Genomic DNA, 19,956 nt, shown 5'->3' with positions numbered 1-19,956 from the left:
CCCAAGGCAGGCTCCCCTGCGGGCACCATTCCAGCCCACCAGGACACCCACGTGATTGCACTAAAAAGCCTCAGGACACAGTGGAGGAAGCCATGGAAACAGCCCTGCCCCTCCCTGCGCTCTACCCACACCCCTGCAGACCAGCATCACAGTAACACAGAGCTGGCTTTGACGTGCCTGACCTCATAAGGGAGGGGACTGGCAGAGGCATTTGGTTTCCTTCCTTCTAAGAACGAACGAAACCTTCTGAGTCAAAAACAATTCAGCTGCAGGTGCTGCTATGGGAAAAAAATGCAAAGGGCAGCAGCTTTTCAGAAACTCAGACGGCTTTGTCCAAATTTAACGTGTCTAACATTTCAAGTTCCTGATACAAATGGGTGGAAATGGATCCCAAATCTAGGACCAATAATTATAGGACTGGGAATTTTCCACAGATATTCTTAGAACACAGAAAGGATTTTCTGCCAGTCAATGTTAATTCTTCCTCCAAAATGCTACCTTCACAACAAGCTTCATGGGAGAGGGCTCAGTGTGGTGGCATTTGTTGGGCAGAAATCACATTTTTAGTCTTTGGGGGTTTAGGGGGAAAAGGGCAGAAGCCCAGCTTCTCTGAGGTAACTGAGCAAAGAAACAGAGGGACCTGCCACTTCAGACACACCAGACTCTCCCCCAGGCCTCTCGTCACTTCTCTCCCTGCTTTCCCACTTGGGGAACTGACTCATTCTGGGAGGTCTGCACACCGCGGGGGGATGGGAGGGGTGCTGAGGTGAAAGCTGGAGGAGAAGAAGGAGAACTACTTCCTGGTCACGGCAACAGGCCTAAAACGCCGAGCCCAGGAGCTCATGCTCCACTCAGCTCTGCCCTCTCCCCAAACCGTTGGTAGCAGACAGCCAAGAACTCACCGGGTACACAAAATGATCAACTATTCCCATCGGTTATTTGAGGGACATGAAAATAGACATGGTTACGGACTGAATATTTGTGTCCCTCCAAAACTCAGATGTTGAAGTCCTAACCCCCAGCGTGACAGTATTTGGAGATAGGGCCTTTGGGAGGTAATCGGGGTTGGCGAACGTCGAGAGGGTGAGGCCTGCCATGATGGGATTAGTGTTCTCGTAAGAGGCATCACAGTGTCTGCTCTCTCTCCACCATGAGGACGCAATGAGAAGGTGGCTGTCTAGGAGCCAGGAAGTCCTCACCAGAACCGAGCAGGCTGACGCTCTGCTCTCAGACTTCCAGCCTCTAGAACTGTGAGAAAACAAATGTCTATTGTTGAAGCCAGTCAGCCTGTGGCATTTGGATATGGCATTCTGAGTTGACTAGGACAGACATGTCACTGTTAATGCAAAGCTTTAAAGGTAGGCAGATTCTGTGTTTCATGGAAACATTTTTTACTTGTGTTTGTTTTCTTCTTTACACGGACATTGATGAGACTAATTAAACACATACCCCTCCCCCAAGAATCACTACTCATAGTATGTGTCAGAGAAGAAACACACATTAAATTAACTTGTGTCCATTAAAGAAATCTATCACAAAACTTACAACACATTCCCAGGAAGCCAGCACCACTGACGTCTGAGTCAAGCAGGTGTAAGGAGGTAGTGAGTGTCCTTCTGCTGAAAACTACCCAGCGTCCTTAAGGTCCTACATGGTGTGCCATCCCCCTTCTCCCTCTGGTCTCATCCACACCCTCCCTGTCACTCACCCTCTGGATACATGGACCTTCCTGCTGTATCTCAAATGACATCTTCTGCCTGGGAGTTTCCGCACTTGCTGTTCTTCCCCCATCCACAGGTACAACCTGCTTCTTCATCCCCTTCAGGCCGCTGCCCACCACCGCCTTCCCGGAAAGGCTTTCTCTGACCACCCCACATGAAAGGCACGGCCCCTCCGCATGCCCCCTCTGCTTTACTTTCCTCTGTGCCAGCCGTCACCAGCTGCCGGAGATCATATTTGCTTGTTGTGTCTCCTCCCTACCCCTGATCATAAGCTCTCTGAAGGGCTTCTTGCTTTGTTTCGTTCACTGCTGTTTCCCCAGATGCTATGACTGTCCGTGGCACTTAGTAGGTGCTGCATACGGACTTGTTGAATAAAAGAAAAACACACAGAAGACACATTTCCCCTCCTCTACTGTTGCAAGGGGAGGAGGCTTTACTCCTTGAAGGCAACCCCTGGAAACCCTTGCCGCTGGCTTCCTGCTAAACCAGTCTACCCAGGAGGCCATCTATGCCTGCTGCTAAAAAGCAAAGGCAGGCCAGCTGCGAACCGGTTCCACTATGACCCTCGGACAAAGGAAAAGTAAAACAAATGAGCATCTCACACTAACTGAGGACCTCTCGTTGCCCACCGCGGTGATCTGCACGTTGCCCAGATGTAGGATGGCTGCCAGGATTTTAAAAACGTCCATCTGAAAATCCTCCTTGAAACCTGAAAACAAACATTTTCCCAGATTAGGAATACTGCATCTCTTCTCTGACTAGTAAGATGGGCACCTGGATTCATTCGAGATATGCAGGTCGCATCAGTGCCAAGCTCTGGGACAGGAACATGAAGTGGACCCAGGGGCCTCTGGTGCACTATTCCTTCTAGGCGACCTCTGTAGACACACGTCATATGTGTCTATACACAGGTTTTCCCTGTGCCATGCCTGCTAGGAAGTTCAACACAAAAATTAAAACCCGAGTAACTGTTTCACTTCAGGTTCCTCAGAGAGTCGTCCTGCCGTGATTCTGTGCTTGATTTTGAACGTCTTTCACTTTTCTTTTTGCTCACAAGCTCTCTGAATCCGTGAATTATTTTCTAGGTGGGATTGCTAGAGGGATGCCATTTGCCCCTCCAGATCGTCTGCTCTCTGCCCCAGGGGACTTGGTATAAACCAAGGCGATGGCCTTTCATGCCCTCTGGCGTTTGGTTGGGCTTGATTCATGGGGAGCCCCGGCAGGAGAACAGAGAGAGGAGCGGAGAAGGTTCTGAGTGCGTCCTCCCCAGCCGCTGTCCCTGCGAAGCTGCCTCCAGCTGGCTGCGTGGCCCGACTGACAGGAGGTCACTACTCCTCTGGGGCTGACTTTACCCAACTCTCCTTCTAGGCTCCAGAAACCCAGACACACTTGGATGCCCACATGGGAAAGAGCAGTGAACAGTTCTGCTGCTGCCCCCAGGTGCCCACTGCCCCTTGTATTAGTAGATCCCCTAGACTCCACTCACAACTTTGTAGTTGTAAATAATAAATAATCCCTCTTGTATCCTATTGTGAGCCTGCCCCATGTTTCCCATTGGGACTTTGATTGCAGTAAGTAGAATATAAATTATAACTACATACCATATTCAGTCACCATGAGGGCATTAGCATATTTCCTGGAGCCAATAAGAAAGCAACCCAGCTGCTAGAAAGGACTGTGTGTTCAAACCCTGCAAATCACAGTGTAGACCTGCACGCTGTGAGCCCGGTGATGCCAGGTCGGGATCCCCCCAGTGTGTGTTAATGACACTGTGGTGACCTGAGGAGCTGAGAGATGCGCGCGGGCTGGCAGGCAGGCTCATTCACACCAGGCAGGCTGCCTGGTCCACCCTGGAATGGACACCGGAATGGAAGCCAGTGACCCCTCATTTGAGGATACCTGGAGTTTTCATTAGCAGGTAGGTCATGTTCTTCAACAATTTCAAAACCTACTTTTTTTCTTTTTTCTTTTTTTTTTTTAAGACAAGGTCTCACTCTGTTGTCCAGCCTGGAGTGCAGTGGCATGATCATGGCTCACTGCAGCCTTGACCTCCTAGGCTCAAGTAATCCTCCCACCTCCGCCACCTGAGTACCTGGGACTACAAATGTGTGTAGTCCCAGCTAACTTTGTGTAGAGATGGGGTTTCGCCATGTTGTCTAGGCTGGTCTTGAATGCCTGGGCTCAAGTGGTCCACCCTCCTCGGCCTCCCAAAGTGCTGGGATTATAGGCATGAGCCACTGCACCTGGCCCTGAGTCTCCTGTACTACAAAGATTAAATAAAATCAGTCTCAAAAGCTTTCAATCCAAGAACACAGGGAAGACTCCAGCTCCAGCTGAGTCCAGGCACTTGCTGCCTTTCCATTTGGAGGTAACTCCTCCATCTGAAGGACAGATGTGTGCAACAGAAGCATACCCCTAGGCCTCCACCACAGTAATGACAGGCAAGTGACCATGAGCAGCAACTAAAAACACCAGGTGCAGGAGCCTCCATCCTGGCACTCCTCCCTGCTTTCTGTGATCCATAACTAAATCCCTCAACTACTCCAGGCCTTCCAGAAACGCAAAAGGGAGATGACAACTCCAAAGCAGTAATATGAAAGAAAGAATTCAAGACCTGTGTTAAGTAATCACCCTTAGTGAGCCTGTCACACAAAAGCAATGCCAGCCTGAATCAGATTTCCAGGGGGAGCTCACTGGTCAAGTTCCTAGTGCCTGAGGTCCCGGGGACAGCCTGATTCCAAGGTGTTCGTCCCATCAGAGAGCAAGGGGCATAGCAACACTCAAATGGCAGGGATCAGTGGATGAATCACTTGAGAAAGACACAGCAGAAGAGCAGAGGAGAGGGGCTTTTTAATCAAAACGCATCCTCTCGCACTTCTCCAGGGGTAATCTCAATGCCAGCTGAGGGACCTCAGCAGCAGAAGCGAGGGGAAGGCGAACGGAACACCGCCTCAGGCACTGTCCTCGGTATTTTCCAGCCATCAGCTCCTCTCATGCTCACTGCAACCACAGGAAGGAATCCTAGTATTGTTCCCATCTCACAGAAGAGGAAACTAAGGCACAGGAAGGTTAGGGAACTCACCCAAGGTCACAGTGAGTAAGGAATATCTAAGCAGTTTAACGCCAGTGCCCACCACAGTATGAGAAAAGACCCACAGCATTCATGAGCCATCTAGCTTCACCCTAGCGTGTCTAAACAGAGAAGTCCCTGATGACCTCGTGCAAGGTGAAGGAAAAGTTTGAGCAGGGTCGCTTGCTGAGGTATCCTCATTTGAAGGCAGAGGTGCAGGCAACAGGTGCAGTGGCCCCAACCTCTTACCACCTGCCCACTTCACACAGCACAGCAGGCGGCCATCACCATTAACGCTGTGAGAGGACACAGTACTCCACCTCTCTACAAAACTCCAGAGGGCTTTGTCTAAAACATCTAGGTCTGTGCACAGGCTAAGTGTCCAGGGCCAACCCCGCACATGCGGGGCCCTGAGGGTGAGCGCCTCTCTTGCCTTGTCCCAGTCTTGGCCCTGGGACTGAGGAATGTGATGTGGAAATCTGTAAACATAACCTAAGTTGTGTGATACACGGGGGCAAATGGCTGCAAATTGCTGATCTCCAAAAATTAGAAAAGGTTTCATGGAAGAAGAGACGGTTTTACTCAAAGCATGGTGAGGGTTTGGAAAACTGGGAATGTACAGAGCTAGAAGGCAGGGAGTAGCAGTTACCACACACCAGCTATGTGCTTGGCCTGGTGCTGGGGACTTTTACATACACTTCCTCGCCAGTTGTCATGAAAGGTAAGGTGTGCTGCCACTCACAGATCGAGACACCAAGTCTTGGCTGGGCACGGTGGCTCATGCCTGTAATCCCAGCACTCTGGGAGGCAGAGGCGGGTGGATCACCTGAAGTCAGGAGTTCAAGATCGGCCTGGGCAACATGGTGAAACCTCGTCTCTACTAAAAAGACAAAAATTAGCTGGGGGCGGTGGCGTGTGCCTGTAATCCCAGCTGCTCAGGAGGCTGAGGCAGGAGAATTGCTTGAGCCCCAGAGGCAGAGGTTGCAGTGAGCTGAGATTGCACCATTGCACTCCAGCCTGGGCGACAGAGCGAGACTCCGTCTCAAAAAAAGACACCAAGTCTCAGAGTGGGTACCTTAGACTCATACCAACTAGGATTTGAATTCACGTTCATTTGATCCCAAAGCCTACTCGATTTGCCCTATATTATCTTGCTGTGAGGAGGACATGATAGAGGTGAGAGACAGTAGAAGGATCAGGGAGATGACAGTGGGCAGGGCAGGGAATATCCTTCAGCCCAGCCAGAGTTTGGCCACCTGTCCCCTCCTCACGCACCGAGCCCGCGCTCCATGGAGTAGATTATACGGAGATTGAAATGACGACTATAATTATTTTCAGAAAATGTGAATCAGTGCCAAAAGTGTTTATCTTATTATTACAAAATGTTCAAATTGCCCTTCTCCTTGAAGCAGGTTTGAGGGAACAGAGTCTGATGGTGATTTTGCTTAGAAAACCATCTTGTTTTCACTTTCCATTATCCAGCTGTGATCGTCTTACCTATTCCTTCGATATATTTAACCTGAAATTCTTAGCCTTTTACATTCAGATACAGTCAACTAGGCCACAAGAATGAAAGCACTTAGAATGAATTGGTGGGAGATTTCAGCAAGAGAAATTTCAGCAAGACGTAGAAATGACTGGCTGGGCGTGGTGGCTCACACCTGTAATCCCAGCACTCTGGGAGGCCAAAGCAGATGGATCATGAGGTCAGGAGCTCGAGACCATCTTGGCCAACACGGTGAAACCCCGTCTCTACTAAAATACAAAAAATTACCCAGGCATGGTGGTGCGTGCCTGTTATCCCAGCTACTTGGGAAGCTAAGGCAGGGGAATTGCTTGAACCGGGGAGGCAGAGGTCGTGCCACTGCACTCCAGCCTGGCGACAGAGCAATATTCCGTCTCAAAAAAAAAAGAAGAGAGAAAGAAAGAAATGGCCAACGGCCTCACCCTGATCAAAAGCTTTGACTGGCAGCTTCATGTGGATGTCTAGACTCATACAGAATGGGAGAGCGAGTGCCTGTTTCTGTAAACACCATCTGGTAGGCAGCCTTTCTGAACATGAGCTCTGTGTGGGAAAAGTAAGGCGAGAAGGACTGGGAGCAACTGGCTGTGCTGTGAGAGTCGTGCCTGCTCCACCTGTGCCGGCATCCGAGCAACAGAAGATGGGGTTTTCTGTACAAAATGAGATGCTTGAAGACCCTGGAGTGCAAAAGCCAGTTCTACTCTGAATCCGCCGCCTAACGTTGGGTAAATCACTTCCCGTCTCTGTGCCTTACTTTCCCGCTTATAAAATGGGAGAAACAGCAGCACTGACTTCTTAGGGTGGTTGTAGGGATTGAATGAGTTCACACAGGGGTATGAAGTGCTTAGGATGGTGCCCAGCACATTGTAAGCTCCAGGTAAGTGCTGTCATTACTGTCATCATCAGGAGACCTATGAAGGCCACAGAGGGCCAACGTTCCACTTCTGAACCGAATCGGACCTTGGCTTCACCAGTCATCCTTGTATTCAGCCTAGAAGAGCTTACAGCAGTCACATGGCTTGCAGCCCATGCCTCTGACAGTGAGCCAGGAAGGCTGAGGGAAAAAAAGGGTTAATTTCTAGCTCTTTTAAGGGAAAAGCAGTCTTGACCACTTAGTCTCCAAATACGTTCTGATGGTTTGTCCTAAAATTAGAATTGATTAGGAGCCTTCAGAACACACATATGCTGGGAATCCCCTTTTAATTTTTTTTTTGAGATGGAGTCTTGCTCTGTCGCCAGGCTGGAGTGCAGTGGTGTGATGTCGGCTCAATGCAACCCTCCGCCTCCTGAGTTCTAGGGATTCCTCTGCCTCAGCCTCCTGAGTAGCTGGGACTACAGATGCCCACCACCATGCCCGGATAATTTTTTGTATTTTTCATAGAGACTGGTTTCACCATGTTGGCCAGAATGGTCTTGATCTCCTGACCTTGTGATCCGCCCGCCTCGGCCTCCCAAAGTGTTAGGATTACAGGTGTAAGCCACCATGCCTGGCTTTAATTTTTTTTTTTTAAGAGAAAATGGCTACATCCTCGGATGGGATATTTGCTCTTACCCAGCAGCGTGAAGGTCTTTTGAGTCTCTACCATTTCAGCTCGATCATTCACACCCTCAATGACAGTATTGCCTCCCATTCTCGTATAATTAAATTCTTCGGCACTCCCTGAAATCAAAAAGTAAGATTTGTTATGTCTGTAACACAGAAATTTGGACATACACATTTATCAGAAGAAGGGAAGTTCATACTTAATAAGCTGTGTCATGCACTTTACACAGTTTATTCTATTTATTCCTTAGAACTCTGCATTACAGCCAGGTGTGGAGGCTCATGCCTGTAATCCCAGTACTTTGGGAGCCTGAGGCAGGGGTTTGCTTGAACCCAGGAGTTCAAGACCAGTCTGGGCAAAAGGGCAAAACCCTAACTCTACAAAAAATTAGCTGGGCATGGTGGCACATGCCTATGATCCCAACTATTCAGGAGGCTGACGTGGGAGGATCATTCGAGCCCAGGAGTTCGAGGCTGCAGTGAACCGTGCTGGCACCACTGCACCCCAGCCTCGGTGACCCTGTCTCAAAAAAACAAAAACAAAACAACAAAAAAAGAATTCTACATTACAGACGCAGAAGCTAAGACTCAGAAAAGTGAAGTAACTTTCTCAAGTTCCCATAGCTGATGGCACGCAAGAATTTAAATGCAGGCCTAACTCTAAAGCTCATGGTTTTTGTTCCTGCACCCAACATTTTTATATAGCTTTACTGAGGTTTACTGAATGTACAATAAACTGCATGATTAACACGTACAATTCGATAAACTTTTGACATGCATATACTCCTATAAAACCATTAGAACAATCAGGATGACTATATACACACACACACACACACACACACACACACACACACACACACCCCTAATGTTTAAATAGTAGAGGATCTTTCAGAAAGCCCTTCTGCAAGTTCGCTATTCATATTCTGTTTGGTAGACAAGGCCAAGGATATTACCTTCATGTGAAATCTGCAGAAACTTAGATTCTAAGAGCACAAGCAGCTTCTCCAAAATTAGAGAGTGTGTAAGTTCAACTCCAACATACTAGACGTTATCTCTGACAATTCTCATCTACCAGCATAGCACAAACGGCTAAGGCAGGAGAGCCATGACAGCACAGGGCTCGGGGCCTTTTGTATTGAAGGACAAACAGCCCTATGCTTCAGCCATCTCTGGAATATAATCAATTATGACTACAAATAATGAATGACCTTGAGCCATCAAATTATGATAGAGGTGGTTTGTTTTAAAAAATGGGTTAACATGTCATACATGTTAGAAAAACAACTATCTATGCATGTTCAAATAAAATGGAAGGTTTGGTGACGCCGTATGTTCCAGTTGTCAGGAGGTCTTAATCAGGTGGTTCTAGCTGGAGGAGCACAAACACCCAATGAGCTTTTTTTTTTTTTTTTTTTTTTTTTTGAGATGGAGTCTTGCTCTGTTGCCTAGGCTGGAGTGCAGTGGTGTGATCTCGGCTCACTGCAACCTCCCTCTCCCGGGTTCAAGCAATTCTTCTGCCTCAGCCTCCCAAGTAGCTGGGGCTACAGGTGTGTGCCACCACGCCCGGTTAATTTTTGTATTTTTAGTAGAGACAGGGTTTTACTACGTTGGCCAGGCTGGTCTTGAACTCCTGACCTCAGGTGATCCGCCCGCCTTGGCCTCCCAAAGTGCTGGGACTACAGGTGTGAGCCACCACGCCAGTCCCAATGAGCTTTAAAAATAACCTCAGGCTTAAGAGTGCCCTCTCTCTCTAAACTCATCCCCCCAGCCCTAATCCAGCCCCTTAATTAGATGCACCAATTCGGTCCTTGAAACCAAAGAATCTTATATCTTTGGGCAAATACTTAAAAAAAAAAAAAAAAAGACATATTAGTATAAGAAGAAAGTTAACCTAGAATTTAAGCCCCCACATAAAAGACAGACCCTTCCACACACGATCCATCACATACCCAATTTAAGATGTTTAAATTCCGACTGCTGTGCAGATGCACAAAGCTGATAGAAAATGTGGTAATTTCGTTCATTTTCCGACTGTAAGATAAAGAAATGTCCTCAAAATTACACCAAATCCTCACAAGCAAAAATGCCATGTTTTTTTTTTTTTTTTTTTTTTTTTTTTTTTTTTTTTTTTGAGACGGAGTCTTGCTGTGCCCCAGGCTGGAGTGCAGTGGCACGATCTTGGCTCACTGCAAGCTCCGCCCCGCCGGTTTCACGCCATTCTCCTGCCTCAGCCTCCCAAGTAGCTGGGACTACAGGCACCCGCCACCTCGCCCGAAAAATGCCATGTTTTTAACTAGAGAATCTTAGATGTCTAACCTGGATGGATAATTATCTGTCTGGGATGTGATCTGGCCAGTCCACAAGAGGCCCTTCCTCTCAGCTGAGAACTGGGTGGCCTGAGATGGCCTTCCAAGTAACGAGTAACCCAGAGAAAGTGTTATTAAATGAAAATATCCTATGGAATAGGAATGACATAACTCATCCTAGTGACATTTTTAGAAACTTCCTGCAATACAAGGTTTACTGTTGCTCTCCTCCTGGGCCAAAACGGTGAGAATTTTCTCCATTTTACTGGCAGAAAAGCCTTTCTCTTAAAACCGCCTCGATAGCTCTGATCCCATTCCCTTTCTGATAGGAAAGCCAGTCTGTCAGCTTCGTCTATTTCAAACAGTTTTTGTACTCTAGAAAGAGATACCTGCTTTTTAAACTATAAGGATTTTGTAAATCCCCCAAATTAAAAAGTCATAACCTCTTCCTACAGTCATACAACTCACCTGTACTACACCTATTCACCATCAAGTTTTAATCAACAGAAAAAAGAATCCAAACTGCAAATGAAAGATAAGAAAACCCTAGTCTTCAATTCATAGCATAGCGTAGCCTGCCTGAGTATATATCATAAGAATGTAATTGTAAATAATGCTCAAAAAGTTGGGGAAAAATTTAATACTTACTTGAAAGACAACTCTGGATTTCTCCAGGAGGTAAGTTCTCATGTTGGCTCCTATAATTTGATTTTGTTCATCAAAACTGATTTCTGTGTATTTCCCAAACCGACTACTATTGTCATTGCGGGTGGTCTTGGCATTTCCGACGGCCTAAAAAAACATAACTCTTCTGAAATAACAACATTAAAAGATTTTTGCCTCAACGTTATTGCAGGAGTTTTTAGTCAAATGCAATTCCGTACCCGAGGGGAAGGTCTGATTGGCAGAGGGAGGTCTGGGGAAAGAAAGCAACCCCAGGCTGGCAGGGAACATGACCAGTCCCGAGCCTGCTGCTCAAACCTCTCCTCGGTCCCACTGGCAGACACTGGGGAGGACCAGAAAGAGCACAGGTTCTGATGTTTCAGGGCCCTGGGTTCTATCTTTGCTATCTGTGTAATGTCTTACAAGTTAGTTCACTGGCTAGGTGCGGTGGCTCACGCCTGTAATCCCAGTACTTCAGGAGGCTGAGGCGAGAAATTCACTTGAGGCCAGAAGTCTGAGACCAGACGAGGCAAAACAGTGAGACTCCCATCTCTACAAAACACAAAAAAATTAGCCAGGCATGGTGGCATGTGCCTGTAGTCCTAGCTACTTAGAAAGCTGAGGTGGGAGGATTGCTGGAGCCCAGGAGCTGGAGGGTGTAGTGAGCTAAGATTGCAGCACTGCACTCCAGCCTGGGTAACTCAGCGAGACCCTGTCTCAAAAACAAACAAACAAAAAAGGTAGTTCATCTTTCCAGGTCTTAATTTCCCTATCTGTAATATGAGAATAATAAGCAACTTACTGTTATGGACTGAATGTTTGTGTCCTCCCAAAATCCTCATGCTGGAATCCTAACCCTATGTGTCGGTATGGTAAGGTGGGCCTTTGGGAAGTAATGATGTCACGAGGATAGAGCCCCTGGGAGTGGGATTTTAATGCCTACGTAACAGGGATCCCAGACACCTCTCTTGCTCTCTTTCTGCCATGTAAGGGTACCGTGAGAAGACAGCAGGCAGGCACCCAGAAGAGAGGCCTCACCAGAACCTGACCCCTGCTAGCACCCTGATCTTGGACTTCCAGCCTCCAGAACTGTGAAAAATAAATTTCTGTTGTTTATAAGCCACATGGTCGATGACACTAAAGTATATTATACTAAAGTATATTATACTTATTATTATAACAGCAGCCCAGACTGACCAGAACACTTACAGAATTGGGAGGATTAAATGAGAGAATATGAGGTGCCTCAATTCACTCAGGCCCCAAATGCCTATGATGCTCAATTAAAAGTTCACATCTTTCATCCAACCTTTATTCCAATCCTTACTCCTTACTGCTTCCCTACTCAAGCTTTCCACTTAACCAAGAGACTGCTCCTTCTCATCCCTCCCACTCTCTGGGCAGGATTTTTGCTTTTTACTTCTGTTCTTCAATTTCATCTCTCCTCTGCCCCTCCCCACCCTCTCTTGAGCACCCTCTTTCTAGATGGACCCTGCCCAGGTCATCATGCTGCCTGTCAACATGTATTTACTGAGCACCTACTATGTGCCATGCGCTCGGTGAACCAAATAGATATAGCCCTGCCTTCAGAGTGTACAGTCTAATGGGAGAGACAAACCCTAAATATTTACACAAAATTATCCACTGGGCATTTAACTTGGCACTGGCTCTTGATAACTTTTATTTTGGGAAGGGGTCCTGCTCTGTCATCCAGGCTGGAGTGCCAGTGGTGCAATCTTGGCTCACTGCAACCTCCACCTCCTGACTCAAGCAAGGTAGACTACCTTAGCCTCTTGAGTAGCTGGGACTACAGACATGTGCCACCATACCTGGCTAATTTTTTGTATTTTTGGTAGAGACGGGGTTTCATCATGTTGCCCAGGCTGATCTGGAACTTCTGAGTTCAAGAAATTCACCCACCTCAGCCTCCTAAAGTGCAGGATTATAGATGTGAGCCACTGCACCCAGCCTTGATAACTTTTCTATTGGTATCTTGGATTGTAATTTATGTTTCTAAGAAGCTTATGCCTCTGAACTATGAGCTTTGCAGTGTTTCTTAGTACCCCCTCCCCACTTATGTTTCTATTTAATTTTAAAATATTCTTACGTTAGGTTAGAAGAATCGTAACTTGGAGATTGGGTCTTATTCTTTTCCATCACTTCCCACATTAGCTACACAGTGGCTTCAACAGAGTAGATGGTCTGATAAATATTCACTGAGGATTTTGATTTGAGAAAACAGGAAGAAGAGGTCTACGAGTCTAATGTTCTTAATTATTTGCTTTGCTTCCAAATAAATTCAAATCAATCCTCTTCCCATTTTGCAGGGCAGCTGGAGTTGGCTTGCGGGGCCCTCCTCTGTCCCTTTTGGGTGCCCCTTCTTCCTTGAGGGCTGTCTCCTCACCCCTGGGCACTGTCATGGTTGGTCTTGCCCACTCCCTGTCCCAGTCAGCAGTGTGCTGATGAACTGGCTCTTGGGGAGGGCAGGAGGAAGAGTCTTTACATGTGGCCTTTGCCAAGGCAGAAGGTATAAATTCTCCTCCCATGACTGACGTCAAACGACCAAAGGTTTATCAATCAGCTTGCAAAACTCCTGAATATTTTAACAATCAGCTCATGAAAGCTGATGCCAGCTGGTTGGAGAACACCAGTGATTTCAGTGCACCAGTGATGTTTGGTTTTCCCCTGGGATGTAAATGTAAACAGAGGACTTCTGGAATCTGATGGTAGATTTCCAGCCCAGGAGGTAGAGCAGGAGAGAGCCTTGAAAGCAGCAATTCTGTCCCCATCTCCTTCAAATCCCACCAGCAAATAGGCTTCCTGGGTCTTTCCCGCCCTCACTTCTTTAGTCTTTAAAGGGTGGGGACTTGAATTAGCCAGGAGAGCACAGAACCCAACCAACCCCCATTTCCATCATCAACACACGGCTGCCTTCCGTAGCGGTACGCACCTCGGTGATGGGATTGGACGCCAGGACCTTGTCCTCCACGTGAGCGTTGCTGCCCGATTTGCTGACGGTGGCGAAGTACCTCATGGCATAGCGAGCTGACACTGTCTTTCCAGCACCCGACTCTCCGCTTACAATTATGGACTGGTTTCTGTTGTTTCTAAAGCAAATAAAAGAGTTTTCAAATGTTAGTTTCTTCCCATTAAAGAGGCGATGTGTGCTAATTAAGACAAATGTGTGCTAATTAAGACAAATGCGGACAAGACAAAAGAGGGAAACCGTTTTGTCACTCTACTATTTTAAAATCTCAATCAAGGCTGGGCGTGGTGGCTCACGCCTGTAATCCCGGCACTTTGGGAGGCTGAGGCGGGCGGATCACGAGGTCAGGAGATCGAGACCATCCTAGCTAACACAGTGAAACTCTGTCTCTACTAAAAGTACAAAAAATTAGTGGGGTGCGGTGGTGGGCGCCTGTAGTCCCAGCTACTCGGGAGGCTGAGGCAGGAGAATGGCGTGAACCCGGGGGGCGGAGCTTGCAGTGAGCCGAGATTGTGCCACTGCACTCCAGCCTGGGTGACAAAGCGAGACTGTGTCTCAAAACAAAACAAAACAAAACAAAAAAACAACTCAATCAATTTCCTTCTAGATTTTTTTTTCTATCTTTCTTTTTTTTTTTTTTTTTTTTTGAGACGGAGTCTCGCTCTGTCACCCAGGCTGGAGTGCAGTGGCCAGATCTCAGCTCACTGCAAGCTCCGCCTCCCGGGTTCACGCCATTCTCCTGCCTCAGCCTCCCGAGTAGCTGGGACCACAGGCGCCGCCACCTCGCCCGGCTAATTTTTTGTGTTTTTAGTAGAGACGGGGTTTCGCCGTGTTAGCCAGGATGGTCTCAATCTCCTGACCTAGTGATCCGCCCGTCTCGGCCTCCCAAAGTGCTGGGATTACAGGCTTGAGCCACCGCGCCCGGCCTCTATCTTTCATCCAACCTTTTACTCCAATCCCTACTCCTTATTGCTTCCCTATTCAACCTTTCCACTCAACCAAAAAACTGCTCCTTCCCATCCCTCCCAGTCTCTGGGCAGGATTTTTGCTTTTAAACTCTGTTCTTGAATTTCATCTCTCCTCTGCCCTCCCCACCCTCTCCTGACCACCCTCTTTCTAGATGGACCCTGTGCAGGTCATCATGCTGCCTGTCGACATGTATTTATTGAGTACCCCAAAATTACTGAGGGGCCCCAAGACCAACCCCAGGTTCAATGTCCCAGTAAGAGAACTCACAGGACTCAGCATACAGTCATCCTCACAGCGCAGCAAGAGGATACAAAGCAAAAGCAGCAAGGGGAAGAGGCATGAGGGGTGAGGTCCAGTGGAACCTGGGTACAAACTTCCAGGGGTCCTCTCCCAGTCGGGTCACACAGGACATGCTCAATTCCTCCAGCAAGGAATTTGACGGCACATGTGAAATGCTGGCTGCGAGGGAAGCTCATCAGAGATGCAGTGCCCACCTTCTGCCTGGCACATGCCAACATTCCAGACTCCCAGAAGGAAAGCGGGTATTCAGCATAAAGCACATTGTTTACACAAACAGCTTGAGTTTAGGTAAAATGAGCCACTTTATCAACCAAGAAATGTCAGGAACCGTCATGAAATCAGAGGCCAGCCACGGGCCTCCTTGCAAGCAGGTCTCTAAAGATAGCAGCCTCAGGCCTTATGTCAACTCCTTTCTGCACATCCCACTTAAATATAAAAACATTTCAAGGACATTATTTTGAGAGCAATTATTCAAAAGATGCTTGGGAACATATGCGCTCTGTAAGCCAACATGCTCTGTTATATAATTTAGAGATTTTAAAAAATGCACTAAACTTTTCATGTCATAAGATCGTGACGGTGGAAGCTTCTAACGCGGCTCTGTGGATGTGGCACCGCTCACATGCCAGGTGCTGAGTGAATACAGATTCTCATTTAAGCTTCACGAAAATCCTACGACATAGATCTCTCTCTTACAGAGGAGTAAAATGGTGACCGTGGGTGGAGTGACTTGACCCAGAGCACAGAGCCACAGCCTCCCATGTGAATGCTGGAGAAGACTTTGGGTACACAGCCCTGGTCCAATATTTTCATTTCAGAGACAAGATGAAGACTCCGAGAAGGGGAATGACATGCTCAGTGTCCCTCAGGGCATAGAACAGGGCTTCGGTAATCCCAGTCCTGTTCTACAGCCCTGAGGGACACTATCTGTCTAGCATCAAATAAGGCCAACACGAGCCTGCTTTAGGCTCTGTTCTGTTACTGCAGTTACACAGACCGCCAAGGAGACACTGGCTCTTCAGGGCTGAACTGAGCACAGCCCTACAGTGCCCAAGAGCTCATCCCACTGATACCCAGACCCTAATCACCATGATACCTGGGAGACCTGCAGGGAGCCAGGGAAAAATCTCAGAACCGTGGGGGTTTTAGGGTTAGAAGGAATCTTGGTGCAGCAGAAGCTACTAATTCTCTACCCAGTATTCACTTGCATTCTCCTCTTCCTTCTTAGGGACTAGGCCCCAGTGGCCAGGCAGTGCCCCGCTGTGCATATGAAAGACTGCACATCCCAGCCTCCCTGTGTGAGTGAGGTCCTGGCAGATGAGCTGTGAGCAGAAGTGCTTTGTGGGGCTTCCGGAGAGTCTCCCTAACCTGGAGGGCTGTACCCTTCCCCTCATATGCCTTGTCACCTAGAATATGGAAGACAGAGCTGAACACTAGCTTGTCCCTGAGGATGCCTGCCCCACCCCAGGGACAGGGAGCTGCACAGCACCGGGTCTCTGATGACTGTGAAGAAGCTCGGTCTATCCCCAGACTGCCCATTAGATGGCTATGCAGGAAAGCAGCATGTGTTCTACCTCATGGAAGCTACCACCTGCCCCCTCATTATAAGCAGCAGAACCAGGAATGGGTGCCCTCTGAGAGTCCAGCTCACGGACGAAGACATAAAGCGGAGGGAGCTCAGGAGCTGCGGCTGGGGTTATGCAGTAAAGACTTAGGTAAAGAGTCAGCAGGTCCAGGTCCTGTGCCTCGGATTTCCCATCTGTGAAAAGTGCGCAATGAAGTCAGTCGACTTCACAGGAGTGCTGTAAGACTCAAGGGAGACCACTGTATGTGCAAGTTCTTTTGCAAACTGTAAAGGCAGCTACAAAGATAGGGTGGTGTTTTTATTCTCCATACTTTACAGATGAAGACACTGAAGCCAAAAGTGATGGTTATGGGAAAAATAAACTAGAGTTTAAACATCCAAGCACAAATCCCAGGATCTGCCTTTTACTTGCTGCCTAACCTCAGTTGGTTATTCCCTGAAACTGTTTACCACCCAGACATCTGCATCATGGGCTATTCTGAGGCCATCCCAGATGACATATGGGAATGTGTGTGTGGTGCCTCATTCGCAGGAGGCTTTCCATACATGTGCACTAGTGAAACAAGAACTCCACGGGGCCCTACAAACACCTAGCAGTGAAATCAGGATAAAACTCCCAAGTCTCCTGCACCTAAAACCTCCTGCAGATAAATCCCCTGTCATCAGATTCTGCTTCCTTGAATGGGTTAAAAAAAAAAGCTTAAACATCTCATAGCAGAGAATAAATCAACACTCCTCCAACCAAACACACTACAAGAAAAGGATCTGCTATTCCCAAACTGGTAGGACTGACTGGACTACCTTGAAGGAACAAAACCCAGGAAACTCAGTCTTGACAGGTCAGGTGCATGGAACAGTCGTTTGCTATTCATTCCAGGTAGTCGGCTCGACAAAGCACCATCTCTGGCCTATCTCTTTTAACGAGCCCAACCTAGGTATCTCCCCTCCACTGTGATGGTCTGGCAAATGCAGGGAGCATTGGCAGAGCAAGGGGAAGTCCAGCTTGGCAGGAAGCTACCTGGCCATCTGCTTGTATGCCTCTTCTGCCACGGCAAATATGTGTGGGTCCATATCGCCCATGTTCTGCCCGCTGTAGGCGTGGATGATGGCATCTCCGTATATTGGCAACTGCTTGTAAGGATTCATGGCCACCAAAATGATTCCTGGGGAAAGATGTTAGATGCAGTTAAAAGATTCTTACTGCCACTGGCCTCTCCAGTTTGTTTTTTTAAGAAATCCCAGCTCTGTCATTTATTAAACCTTCTGTGTGACTTTGGGCAAGTCACTTCATGCACTGAATTAATTCCCTGCCAGTCACCTACACCCTCCGGCTGGTCTGATGGTTGGATGACAGGACAGGTGGAAATGCTCCCAAACGGAAACATTTTTGCAGTTCACAATGTAAGTAATATCATTGCCCAAAATAAGTAATAAATGTATCAAATCCGATGAGAAACCCAAACACAAGCTTTGTTACATCTCCTTTTCTTGGTAGTCCAGTCTTAGCTCTTGTTGAAGACTCTCCCCACCTAGATACTTCTTTGTACAACAAACTCTGGGTGCTCAGTATAAACATAAAACAACCAGGAGGCTCCAGACAGCAAGCTTCCATTCCAGTGTCATTCCTTACTTCCTAGAATTGCTCTCCTTACCACTGTAGGTGTAAATGAGTTTGGATTCTGCAAAGCGGATCCTGAGGTTGTGGAGCACCGCGGGCTCATGGAGATAGCTGAGAGCCGTGAGGTCATTCTCGCCCACGAGGATGTCAGGATTCCGAAGTGGAGGCAGAGATTCTGGATTGACGGAATAATCCAGCTCCTATGGACAAAGATAAAAGTAAAGCTCTGGAAATAGAAGATTTTTGGCGTTCTGTTGAAGCACTGTTTTTATTTCCAGAGTCATCACTGACACTAAAAAGCAAATGTATGTATAGCAACAAGAAAATCTTCACAGCTGACTCCTGGAATAATGAAAAGTAGCAGCAGGGGACTAGGGCACTGGCTATGTGCACTGGGGCAAGTCACTCGCCCTCTCTGGGCCTCATTTCTCTCATCTGCGAAGAGGAGCTAGACCAGACCACGGGTCCTTAGAGCTACAGAGGCCTCAATAAGGGGTGCTGGGGAAGCTACATGGGCAGAGATCCAGGTGCCCCATTCCTGAATCTCCCACAGGGGCTCTACCTGTATGTGGTTTCAATGTTGAGGTCATGCAAGTTTTCGTTTGAAAACAAGATGCTGCAGCTAAAAGGACACAACGACCTAAGGTCCCTTTAACTCTAAGGTTGTTGAGTCTCTGCTCAAAGTTGACACACTTGGTGGTGACAAATACCTAAAGGAGTCCGTGCAGGTGGTGGTCTCTCCGTGACAGGCCCCTGGTGCAGGTGTCTCCCGTCTGCAGTCGCCCACATGCCCGAGGGCTCACGGCTCCCCCAGCAGGGCTGTCTATTCCTGTCACTCTCAGCCCTGGGCCAGGGAATCTTCCCAGGCTTGCTCCTCTTCTGCTAAATTTAACCTAGTATTCCTAAAGCGGCTGCCTTAGCAGAATGAAGGTGAGGCGAGCAGGTCCCGTGGCATCTGTGCCACAGACGACTGGGCCTTTCCAATGTCAGAGTATTCTAATTCCTACACTCCTGTTTCACTGCTGGGGGACGTGAAGCCCAACTAAAGCGACTTGAGCAGGTCACCCAGCATGCTTGTTTCTCTTCTACCTTCCCAGGCCACCGCCGCCTTCCTGGTATTCAGTCAGTATCTCTGGGTTCCTTCTGATCTCTGGTCCTGGGCCAGCTCCACAAGGTGGCCCAGCTGCCCCTTAGCAAGTGCCACTGTGCAGACCCCATGCCAAGCACTCAGCATGGATTGTTTCATTTAATCCTCAAAACTGCCTTCCAAGGAGGACGTGACTACCCCAACCAAGAAAGTCAACGAGACAGGTTCAGAAAGTAGGAATCTGTTGTCCAAGGTCACACAGTGAATCTGGGCCTCACTCTAAAGCCTGTGCTCTCTCACTAGCACAGTGCTTCCTTGTCGACGGCAGGGGTTTCGCTGGCTGGTTGGTCTGTTCTGCGTAAAGCGAGCAGCTCAGGGCAATCCACAACTGGACACAGATCCTCAGGTCAGCTCCTGCTCCCCTGTTACCAATGCAAGTGTATGGTGACCTAACCCCGACCAGAATATTCTCAACCTGAACACTTTTGAAAATAAAATCAGGAACAATGATTCTCATACCTACTGACTTTCCTTGTCTCTGTTTTTCTATTGTAAATCCACAACCCCCACTTCTGGTTTGGCC

The 19,956-nt window shown here is 47.9% G+C and overlaps 1 protein-coding gene across 7 annotated transcripts in view; it reads right to left on the bottom strand.

Annotated features, from left to right (window-relative positions):
• LOC105490167 (myosin VC) overlaps window positions 1–19,956 on the bottom strand; it is a 107,796-nt gene that overhangs the window by 74,351 nt on the left and 13,489 nt on the right. For 5 of the 7 annotated variants that reach the window (XM_011755560.3, XM_011755555.3, XM_011755536.3 and 2 more), the window contains 7 exons: window positions 18,321–18,486; window positions 17,687–17,831; window positions 13,779–13,935; window positions 10,814–10,957; window positions 9,809–9,890; window positions 7,866–7,973; window positions 2,324–2,430 (listed from right to left, as the gene is read on the bottom strand). In XM_011755560.3, coding sequence (XP_011753862.2) covers window positions 2,324–2,430; window positions 7,866–7,973; window positions 9,809–9,890; window positions 10,814–10,957; window positions 13,779–13,935; window positions 17,687–17,831; window positions 18,321–18,486 — 909 coding nt within the window. Of the gene's footprint in view, window positions 1–2,323; window positions 2,431–7,865; window positions 7,974–9,808; window positions 9,891–10,813; window positions 10,958–13,778; window positions 13,936–15,050; window positions 15,319–17,686; window positions 17,832–18,320; window positions 18,487–19,956 lie in introns of those variants that run through there. The other 2 variants (XM_024795414.2, XM_011755576.3) reach the window with 2 other exon arrangements.

The sequence above is a fragment of the Macaca nemestrina genome, chromosome 7 (genome assembly GCF_043159975.1).
Source record: "Macaca nemestrina isolate mMacNem1 chromosome 7, mMacNem.hap1, whole genome shotgun sequence".
Lineage (NCBI taxonomy): Eukaryota > Metazoa > Chordata > Mammalia > Primates > Cercopithecidae > Macaca > Macaca nemestrina.
The sequence above is the reverse complement of the archived record's forward strand: the minus strand, read 5'-3'. Positions and strand labels throughout refer to the sequence as shown.